Source organism: Tribolium castaneum, chromosome 1 (genome assembly GCF_031307605.1).
Source record: "Tribolium castaneum strain GA2 chromosome 1, icTriCast1.1, whole genome shotgun sequence".
NCBI lineage: Eukaryota > Metazoa > Arthropoda > Insecta > Coleoptera > Tenebrionidae > Tribolium > Tribolium castaneum.
The window spans coordinates 25,815,699-25,827,903 of record NC_087394.1 but is presented as its reverse complement, the minus strand read 5'-3'; the positions used below and the strand labels follow the sequence as shown (position 1 = coordinate 25,827,903).

General features: G+C 30.6%; 1 protein-coding gene across 1 annotated transcript; it reads left to right on the top strand.

Moving 5' to 3' along the window:
* The first annotated feature begins 1,254 nt into the window (after positions 1-1,254).
* Positions 1,255-9,997, top strand: b (black). The gene is given in 3 exon segments (NM_001102585.1): positions 1,255-1,951; positions 5,478-5,845; positions 9,279-9,997. Coding segments are annotated over 3 exon segments (1,623 nt in total). The 5' UTR covers positions 1,255-1,294; the 3' UTR covers positions 9,877-9,997.
* The last annotated feature ends 2,208 nt before the right edge of the window (positions 9,998-12,205 follow it).

Below are 12,205 nucleotides of genomic sequence, written 5' to 3'. Positions count from 1 at the left end.
TTTACCTGTAAGAGAAAACGTTGTATTGTACACGTAAAGAAAAGTTGTTCATTATCTGCTCGTGATTCCGCACTGGTTTCAAAAACCCATCACTCACAGATAATGAACAACTTTTCTTTATTTGTATAATAAGCTACTATTATTTTGGAGTAAAAAAATTCTAATTTTTTTATAATTCTCCTTAAAAATCAAATGGCATTTACAAAAATCCAAGTATCAAATATCGTTTTAGTTATTAATTTTAGGCATTTGAAACGCTGTGTTTTTAATAATCTTTGAGAAGCAAAAACAAAAAATACGGTATTCCATTTAACTTTTTCAAATTATCAAACTTTTGACAAATTTTCTAATTTTTTTACATTCCTAATTAGTACAGATTTATTTTTGAACTTTTTTCTTTAAGGAGGTGAAAGTTCTACTTTTCTAGGATTTTTAGTTTTAGTGTATAGAATTAAAAAAAAGTGTATTTTCGTCAAAAAAAAATAAATTATTTCAAAAACTAAGCAGAATCGACTAATACAAATTTAGATCAAAGTCATCAGTATTACAAGCTATGTTCAAAAATGCAATAAAATTTAGGATGCTCCATTTAAAAAAACAAAAGTTTGTGTTGTAGTTAATTTCGGAAACACTGTATATTTAAAAATATTTTTAGGTGATGCAGGGGGTTAGTTTTTTTATTTATTTTTCAATTATTTAAAGGTCAGTAATGGAGTTTTTCAGCTCACTGGGACACGCTGTACATAAATTATGCCATTTATACAAATGGAATATTTTATAAAATTTAATTTGTGAGAATTTATCTAATAAATTTTGTCCTCGTTTTTTACTCATTGCGAGATCACAAGGTGCCAATATTTAAAAAAAGTATCTAGACGAAAATTTAATTCAATTTTTGCAAAAGTAACAATATAATGAACCCAAGTTTAGCGTATTTTCCTCAATTTTGCGCTTTGATTTTTTCTAAATAAATTTCAAGTTTATGCAAATCTAGAGCTCGACGTGTGAGAACCGGAGCGTGAATTAATAAACAAAATAGTGTTTTGAGTAAATTTTTCGGGAAAAATCCCCAACGGGGGAAAAGTGTTTTTGCAGTGTGTGTATTTAGAGGAAACAAGTGTGAAAAACCCGCGCGTTCAAAACCCACGTCCATCAATGTCAATCGTCGCAATTCAATCGCCGCAAGGGAAAGTTCGCAGCAAGGCCTCCACGTGACCTCAGCTTTAAAACCTCGTCGGTAGCACCTTCATCGGCACTTGTGAATCAGTCGTGCCCCCACGAGGATCCACACACGATGCCGGCCACAGGCGAAGACCAAGACCTGGTGCAAGACCTCATCGAGGAGCCCGCCACCTTCAGCGACGCCGTCCTCTCTTCCGACGAGGAACTCTTCCACCAGAAGTGCCCCAAACCCGCCCCCATTTACTCCCCGGTCTCGAAACCGGTCTCCTTCGAGAGCCTCCCCAACAGGCGCCTCCACGAGGAGTTCCTCCGCAGCTCGGTGGACGTCCTCCTCCAGGAGGCGGTGTTCGAGGGTACGAGCCGCAAGAACCGGGTGCTGCAATGGCGGGAGCCGGAGGAGTTGAGGCGTCTGATGGACTTTGGGGTGCGGAGTGCGCCCTCCACGCACGAGGAGTTGTTGGAGGTGTTGAAGAAGGTTGTAACTTATTCGGTTAAAACCGGACATCCGTACTTCGTGAACCAGTTGTTCTCGGCGGTGGATCCGTACGGTTTGGTGGCACAATGGGCCACGGATGCGCTCAATCCGAGTGTTTACACCTACGAGGTTTCGCCGGTTTTTGTTCTGATGGAGGAAGTGGTTTTGAGGGAGATGAGGGCCATTGTGGGGTTCGAGGGGGGAAAGGGCGATGGGATTTTTTGCCCAGGAGGGTCCATTGCCAATGGATATGCCATCAGTTGTGCCAGATACAGGTTTATGCCCGATATTAAGGTGAGTTTTTATGCTTTCCTATCACTTATACAATGTGTTTTTAAATGATTTTTATCTAGTCGTCTAATTTCCCATTTAACATCAGAAATCCCGCTTTATAGGATTAATGACAGGCATTTAGACATCGACATAAAAGTGTTTTCTTGCAATTTAGTTGCATTTTAACGAAATTTTTAAAAGAAATTAATTGACAATTTGTGAATTTTACAACTGTTAGTTTTGACATTTATTGACAGAGAATTCAACTGAGCAGAGCTGCACAATTTTTTTACATGTAAACCAATTTCAAAGTTTAAAAACACATTGTATTTAATGTATTGTAAGTTTGGCGTAATAATCAAGGGTTAAGACATTTATTGTTATCAGTTATCACTAGTACTCATTTTTGCAAAGCTAATATTTACATTTATTTTACTAAAAAGCTATTATTTTTGCTCTAAACTCATTATTACTTGCATGAGATGACTTGAAAATGTAGATAATACAAGAATAATGAACTAACATTACGTAATTTAAAAGTAAAATATAAAAAAGCTTGTCTAAAACGAACAAAATGTTGTCTTTGTTGTTGCTGAAAGGTAAACTCAGAGAAAAGTTATAGTTTAAAAAAAGTATTGTTTACAAAATTACAAATTCCTAAATCAAATCGTTTTATGAAAGAACGGTTTTGAAAATAGTTAAAAAAGAATCTAAATTATTGATGTATACAGAGTGTTAAAAGTATTTTTTACTATATCTCAAAAACTAATAATTACACGGTAGTCAGATCTTATTGCTAAATACAGTAGAGCATAAAAAAATTTAAACAAATTGGGGCAATTTTTTTTGCTGTTACATGTCCTCTACACGACCGTGATTCTAATCATGTGAATTGAGGAAATTCATCTTGCTTTTGTTTTTTTTTTTTCGTTAAGGCACTGGATTTCTATTGATTATTCCTTGGTGTCTCAATTTTTTTTTTAATATTGAAGTCGGAATTTTTAGCAATATTGTAGCGGAGAGCTAGTTCTTAGCTTTAGAAATTATTTTCATTTTAATGAAATTACGTTTTAACTGTGGTTTTGATTACTTTGTTTTTTTTTACAGATAGTGTCAAATATAAAACTTCAAATCAAAGTCCATTTTAATTAACTAAATTTTATCGAAAATCTGGCCATGACTTGTTATATTGTTTTTTATGCATGTGACTTTTTTCAGAATTATTTAGAATTTCTTATAATAAACATTAATTAATTAAAAAAATAAAATTATTTAAAATTAAAAATATAAAAATGATAAATTAATGGAAAATTTATTATATATAGTAATAATTTTTATTTTTATTTATTTAATAACATTAGGGGGTTGTGCCATTTGCCCATTTTTCGCGTGTTTTTTGCACAAAACAACATTTAAGCATCATTTGTTGCAGAATGAGATTAGAAATATTTTATAAAAATTCCGAACAAAATATTCACGTTCATAGAGAAAAGTATAAAGTATTTTAATAATAAACGCTGATTTTTGTATAATTGGTGTGATCAGCACTACATAACGAAATAAGCCCATTAGAGTTAAAAAGGTCCAAAGTTAGCTAATATTTTGCATGTTGGAAGGACATCGTAATTTGTTAACGGCTAAAAGACAATATAGTTAAAAACAATGTCATACTCGTATTTTACTTAAAAAAAATAATAATGAAAAAAACAGAACTTGTTTATTTGATTTTGTTAGGATTAAGTCGGAGTGACGGGGACATAAGTTTTTTTTTGTTCAATTTAATTTTTAACTCTTTAAAGTTTTGTCCATCCACTGTTCTACTGCTTTTTTCTCTTTTTTTTTCTAAAATCTATAACCCCCCCAGTTCGTGATAAAAATGTGTAAATATTTTCCCTTATATATATTTTGTGTAAATAAGTAATACTTACTAAAATCAGATTTTTAATTTTTTAGATTTTAAAACTTTTTGATTTTTTTTGGAGTTGATTATAAATTAATAAAATTTTTATAGTAACCTCTAATAATGACCTAAACGTTTTTTTGATAATTGTTTTTAAATAGAAACACCATTAAACCCGAACCAAAAGGAACCACTATTTTAACATTTTGTTTAATAAAATCCCTTCTTGAAAATATTGTCTTTACTTAAAATTGAATGTCTGATTTAAATTTGTAATTTTTTAAATTACTTCATATGTAATATAATTCATTTGTAGACTTGTAGAGAGAAAACGATTGACAGACTAATCCATCATTGCACTGAAAAAATGTTCACAACTTTTCGGGGTGTTGTAACAGAATCGTTTAATAACATTAAAATAAACCAGCCTATTGCAGTTTTTTATTACAAATATTTTTCTCAAAATGACTAAACTTAGACTTATTTTGTTATAGCATTAAACACCCCAATTTTTGAATTATTAGTTTGTAGCTAAAAAGAAGGTTAGAAAAGGTAACAAAAATTATGAATTCACTGCGAATTGAGTTTAAAAAAACCTTTGATGATTTTTTGTTCCATAAAGTTTAGGTAATCCTCATTTGTTCTTCTTCCTAGCAGCTAGGATTATTTCATTCAACCTGTTCTGATTTAGTCAGAACAGGCATAGATTTTTACTGTTTTATCCTTTTTTACATTCATGTACTCATAATTTGTCCTAAATATCCAGGCTTTAAAACAATTTTTTAATGAGATTAAATTATCTTTGTTATTAGTACTTATTATTTAGTATTGTGAAGGCAAACACAAGGTTTCTTCTGAGGTTTTCTCAATTAATATCATAATTTAAAAATAACATTAAATAGATATTACTGTTAAAACGTCAAAAGAATCCAGAATGTCATATATCAAACATTAATACGAGTAGGTTTTTTATTTCTTTATGTATTTTTGCTTGAAAACTATACATTAAAACCTAAAAAACCGTTCTTTGAACAGTGATGTGAAAGGTATTTTTTCATTTCATGTTTAATGACTTAATTTAATTTTTTAATGAAAACAAATATACGGAGGAATTCTTACCTGGATCAGCCTATTTTGTGTTTTTATTAGAACTAGTTTTAATTGTTCTTATTTCATAGCCAAAACTACTGAGTTAGTCATAAAATGTTGTCTATTAAAAAGTAAAATCCTTGTAAATTCAATCTAAATAAAAACTCTATTTAATATTCAATATTTATTGCTATAATTAACAACATTGTACGAGTTGAAAGGAACAGCTTGATTTTAATTAAGTTTGCGTGTGACAAATCCTTTTTTATTAACCGAAGAAAATATGTTAGATAAAAAACTACATTTTTGTAGCTATTTTTATTAAAAAATAATTAAAATACAAGGAGAGATATTGTAATTCAACCATAAAATCCTTGTGCAATAAATAATTGAAATAATACAATTTAATAATGTTATTGTTGATTAAAAAGCACCAAAAAACGCAATATCCTTGCACTACAATGATTAATAATTAGCCACAAGAAGCGGCACGAGTTGAGGTCAACATAATCTGATCAACCACATAATTGCATTCAATTAATCGCAATTAAATTTCAGAAAAAAGGCCTCCACTCTCTCCCCCGTTTGGTCCTCTTCACCTCTGAAGATGCCCACTATTCCATCAAAAAACTCGCCTCTTTCGAAGGCATCGGCACCGACAACGTCTACTTGATACGAACGGACGCCCGAGGTCGCATGGACGTCTCGCACCTGGTGGAGGAAATCGAGCGTTCGCTCCGTGAAGGCGCCGCTCCTTTCATGGTCAGTGCCACCGCTGGAACCACAGTGATTGGTGCCTTTGACCCCATCGAAAAAATCGCAGATGTGTGCCAAAAATACAAACTGTGGTTGCACGTGGACGCCGCCTGGGGAGGTGGCGCGCTTGTCTCTGCCAAACACCGCCACCTCCTCAAAGGGATTGAGAGGTAATTGTTGTTCAACAATTTTTTAAATTCTATTTATGAACACCACAAAATTGGAACCTTTTCAATAACACTACCTATACCTTTTCAAATAATAATTTTAGTTCAGTTAAATTCAGAAAATATCAAATGTATTGTCATTTTATATTTATTTACCTTCTATCAAACAAAAATGAGAGTTAAAATTTTTTTGCTAGAAAAAATAATCTTCTTACTTAAGTTCTACACGAATGCCTCTGATTTAAAAATTATTGTACTCAAGAAACTATAAAATTAAGTCCGAAATGTGTACTTTGAGCTTGTTCTCTTCAATTCAATGAGTTCTAAAGAAAGTAAAAATTTGCTAAATTAAGTCTGAAATACGTTGCTTTTGAAAATTTTAGGATGTCTTTTCAATTAAAACGAAGGGTGAAATCGTTCTAAAAAAATTAGGTCTAAATTGTGTTTATTTTCTATGAATTTAAGAACATTTTCAAATTAAAGATTACTTAATTAGGAATATGTTTAAAAAATATAGGAAATTGCAAAATTAAGTCGGAAATGCGTTATTTCGATTGTATTTTTTGACCAAATAATATTCTTTAAATTAGAAAGATTCTGTGCAGAAAAAAATAATTATATTCGCTTCCTCCGACATACTTATTGTAGCGTTTTCATTTTCTGTGAATTTTCAGTGAAAAACTCACTAAATTAACAAAAAAAAAATTCTTAAACTAAATCTGTTTGTGATTGGTTTAAGATTTGGAGCATTTTTTCGACGAGAAATACACCATTAACTTTAAAACATATTGCAAAAGTGAAGCAGAAAATTGCCAAATTTCGGAATTTCGAATCTCATTTTTTCATTTTTCAGGGGGAATTTTAGAAATTTAAGATTGTGCTAAAAAAGGAGTGGGAAATCGTTGGTAAAGACAGGAAACTATAAAATTAAGTCCCAAATGTGTTTTTTGAGCTTATTTTGATCAATTTACTTTGTTATTTTTGACGAGAAATTCACTGAATTCGAAAAATTTTGCCCATAAGTAATAAAAATCGCTTAAGTAAGTCTGAAACACCTTAATACTTTTTAAAATTTTAGAATAATTTTTTAATCAAAACCAACGGAAAATCGTTAAATCAGGCCTAATTTTTTATGATTTTTCGGAACATTTTTAAATGAAAAACTTCTTTACTAAATTATAAAATGTTGAAAATTCAGAAAAATGCTAAATTAAGTGTGACATTTGAATGTTAAGTGAATTTGTTAAATTTGGAAGAATCTGTGGAAACATTGAAGAAAAATTATTGTTTCTTGCAACAAATCTCTCATAAAAAACTTGTTAAATTCGAGTGATTTTGCCAAAATGTAGAAAATCACTAAATAAATTCAGAAAAGTATGACTATTTATTTAGGAACAATTATTTCAAAATTTGAAAGCAAACCGAGTATATGACTTATTGTGAATTTGGAAGCGTTTTTCAGTAGAAACTCAAAATTACAAAAAAAAACAAAATGAAATCCATTATGATTATTTGATTGTTTTAATGGATTTGAAGCAAACAAAGCAGGAATGTTTAAAATTAACAGAATTACTTTAACTCAGAATCTAATTTTTTAGCGAGAAACTCAAAAATTTGTGAGAATGGGCAAAAACTTAGCAAAAACTCAAATGTGATTGTTATTTATTGTAAATTTAGGATCATTCTTAAATGAAATATTTCTGTATTAAACAAGGAACATGATGCACAAATGTAGAAAATTGCAAAATCAAGTTAGAAATGTTCTTGTATTTTGTTTTTTTTGACTAAAAAATTTACTAAATTCTAAAGATTATGTTGAAACAATGCAACCATTTAATTGTCTATTTATGCAGGAAATTTTGCTTCTTCCGACTGATTTATTATAGCGCTTTTTATAAGAAACTTAGCAAACCCGACCGATTAGTTAAAAATATCTCAGAAAATTGCAAAATTAAATCCCAGATTAAATCCAATATGTATGATTTTGCGAAAACGCAGCAGAAAATTCTTAAATACAGTGAACGTATGATCTCATTTCTTAGCAAGAACAATTTGAGAGAATATACCAAAACAAAGTGAAAAATCTTAGGTCTGAAATTTTCTGCGGAAACAAAATCCAGTGAACATTTTTCTCTAAAAAAGACTTACTGAAGCAGACATATTTTTACAAAAAGATGTAAAACCACAAAACAGTAATCACCGAAATGTACCAAAAAAAATTTGACAAAAACAAAATAAAAATCACTAAATTAAGAGTGAAACATGTTAGTTTTTATAATTTATTTTAGGATAACTTTTGAATTAAAACAAACGTAAAATCGTTAAATCAAATCAAAAGTGTGTTGTTTTCTATGAATTAGGAATATTTTTAAATGAAAGACTTCTTTGTTCAAATACCAGAAGAATTTGTTGGATGAAAGTTGTAAAAAAACCTTAAGAATAATAAGAAAAATTCGTTATCTTTGCTTGTTCCGACTTTGTACCTACTGTTATTATTGTGGTGTTTTTCTTAAGAAACTTGTTAAATTGAGCCGATTTTGACAAAATGTTGTACAAAAACACTAAGCTATGAAGCATATAACTTTAAAGTATGGAACCAACTGTTTTATGCCTAAATATGTACCTTATGAAAAAGCTAATTACTATTTTTCAAGAATAACTTTTTTCGAAAGTCCTTTCACTTTTTGAGTTATACAAAAAACATTTTATTCAAATGGAACCCTAATGCTAGGATTTTTTTTGGTACAAGATTATGCGCTAAAAATGGTTTCTATTTATTGTTTTTGAACCAGTGTTTTTTTAATAAATTATTTAAGTAATTTTCCAATAAAAATTATAAATATTTTTTGTAACCCAATAATTTGATTCGTCACATTTTTCGCAAATTCTTTTTATTAGAAACATATTTCAACGATAAACTTACAAAATTTGAAATGAAATTTTTTGCCAAAACTAAGTGAAAAATTGTTCAAGTGGAAGTGTATTATTCAGTGATTATTTTTAAATCAACGTCAAATGTGTTACGATATGGAAAAAAACAAAGCAAAAAACTCATTTCTAGTTTGTTGCTACGATTTAAAAATTATGCTTTTGTATTTCTATACATCCTTTACCTGACGTGTTGGATTTTTTTTAAATCACTGCCTAGAAATCTATAAAAAAAAGCTCGGTGTAAACTAGTGTAATTTATTCGAAAATTCCTATTCAAAAATATAATTTATTCCATACACGCGTCAAACGAAGTCCTTTGAAAGTTTCCTTCAACTTGGCTAACCCAGCGACTAAATGGTCGCATTTCCTGCACAATTACTCTCATTCTTGTCGCTACTCTGTCGAAACAACCGCTTAATTAGTCATTTCTACTAATCACTCGCTCAACTTGCACAACCTTCGTATAAGTGTCGAGGTAAAATGTGGCGTATTTTTCCGCACTCAGGGCCGACTCGGTCACCTGGAACCCTCACAAACTCCTAACAGCCCCCCAGCAATGTTCCACACTTTTACTGCGACATGAGGGTGTCCTCGCCGAGGCGCATTCCACGAACGCCGCTTACCTCTTCCAAAAAGACAAATTCTACGACACCAAATACGACACGGGCGACAAGCACATCCAGTGCGGCCGCAGGGCCGACGTCCTCAAGTTCTGGTTCATGTGGAAGGCGAAGGGAACATCAGGGTTGGAGAAACACGTCGATAAAGTGTTCGAAAATGCGAGATTTTTCACCGATTGTATAAAAAATCGGGAAGGGTTTGAAATGGTGATAGCGGAGCCCGAATACACAAACATCTGCTTTTGGTACGTGCCGAAGAGTCTGAGGGGGCGCAAGGACGAAGCCGATTATAAAGACAAGCTGCATAAGGTGGCCCCCAGGATTAAGGAGAGGATGATGAAGGAGGGCTCCATGATGGTCACGTACCAGGCGCAAAAGGGACACCCGAATTTTTTCAGGATTGTGTTCCAGAATTCGGGGCTTGACAAGGCTGATATGGTGCACTTTGTTGAGGAGATTGAGCGGTTGGGGAGCGATCTTTAAGGCCTTGAATGGTGCTAGTTATAGATTGTGTAATTAATGTAAAAAGTATTATTTAAAAAATGTAAATTTTGATGTATTTATTCTCATTAGTTGTAGTTTATTCAAATAAAAGTTTAAAAAACTACAGTGCGGTGGATTTAAAACGGGGTTTAGACCGTCTCGGTTCCAAAGTATTTTAAATTTAATTAAAAATTTAAATTTAAATTTTATTCTAAATGAATTTTTTGATGTTTAGAAGCATTTTTAACCTGTTTAGAATCTAATTTGCTCTATAAAGATTATAGTAATCAACGACTATAATTTTTTACAAGCATTTTTAATGTGATTTTTACAAATCCCTAGGCTAATAACATTCATGGGATATTACTATTTTAAAAATAGTTCCTACATTTGGTTTGCTTGATAAAAAAAATCGAAAAACCGTCTATTGAATTTCAAAATTTTATCAAATAATAATCTTCTAAACTATTTGGAGGGCTCAGAAGTCTGCGTAAGTTACTTTTCGTCAAGTAACCCTTGTGCTTCAGAAGTCACTATATTGTTAACTTTTTACTTATAATAACAATAATTATTACTAATAATAACTCATAGGATGTCCAACAGAAATATTCAATTAGGGCAACAATTAAAAAAGTAGCTTATTACATGTAGACACAAATACAGTACAGACGACATTACAAAAAGAGAATTGGAACAGAATCTCAAAATTCTAGTTAATATGGAAAGAATCATCATAATATTTGTTAGCATTTTTTGACATGTGCGAGATCGGTGATTTTAGCGTTAAGTTTGAAACTCTTGCAGATAATCTTGGCATTAATTTATTAACCTTGGAAAGAAGATAAGAGCAATTAATCTTTGAAGATAAAAAAATTGTAGGAAATATTGTCTTCTCAAATTCCGGTTCACAGTAGCGCGATTGTACTGTTAAAATTTGACAATTTTATCACATCATTAAAATAATTTGAATTCGAAATGAATAATCAAAAGCGCAAACGATTAACAAATTTTTCAAATGAAGAGATCTGTTTATTAGGACAGATAGAAAAATACAAACAACTACTAATAAAGTTTCCCAGTCGAAGTGATATGTAAGATTAGATGACTGATAACTGATAAGTGATAATAAATAGTAGTTAATTTAAAAAGTAAAGAAAAATGGTGGTTAATATCTAGTGAAAACAAATTGATCTACGAGCAAATTAAGTTTCCACGAGATAGTTAACCACTTTTCTTATGAGATGAACTTGTATTCTTGATGAAAAACTTGGAAAATCTAAGAACATTTTCACAGAAGATAAACATACAGAGTGCTTTAAAAAAATTAGAGTATTTTGGGAGACACAGAAAGAAGAAAAATTTTTATGATGAAACTTTTGAACAATTCTGTCAGTGGAGAAAAAATCAAAGTATCAGCGAAATGTTATGTTGCTAACTAGTAAAGTGTTGTTAATAAAACAAATTATTTCCTTTTTGAATTCTACCTAATCAAATGAATGATTAATAATACAAAAAAAAATTATTTAGAAAATTCATGCTAGAGAAATTTGGAGCAGATTAAAACCAAACTCGACAATTGTTAAAAGAAAGGCAGAAAAATAGCCACAGGCAGTAATAAATATATTTTACGAAGCACGGGAGGAAGACAATCTGAATTGGATTGTTACAAAATTAGAAAAAAATACAAGAAAAAAACGTGAGAAATAAAAAATGCAGAATATTAAGAACATCAAAAAAAATTTGCTCTGTAATTATTTTTTTTCTAATACTCTTCATTATTACATACTGTTAATTTGAAGGACCGTATAAGTTCAAAATGATAAAAATAAGATTGAGTTTCTTAGTTCATTTTATTCATCAACGAAACTGGCTCTCAATTTTAGTCCGTAGTAACAACATATGTGTGTTCCTAACACCTTATTCTAACCAAAGCCATTCTAACCATTGTATACTTTGCAATTCTAAATTGTTGACAATAACTCATAAATTTGAAAGTATTTTTTTCAGAAATCATATTTTTTTCGTCTTTACAACATCATTGGAACAGAATCTCAAAATTCTAGTTAATATGGAAAGAATCATCATAATATTTGTTAGCATTTTTTGACATGTGCGAGATCGGTGATCACCACTCTCAGAAAACAAACTACTACTTTCAATTACATTTCGTTCGTTCAACATTTAATTAATTTGCAAATTTTTACGTAATTAAAAATATTGGAGAATTAAATACATTCATGGGCGAAAATTGAGACTTTGGCCTTAAAGAATCATTAAAAATAATAAAATAAAGTCGACATTATATTTAAGCAAAGGATTAAATTTGTCC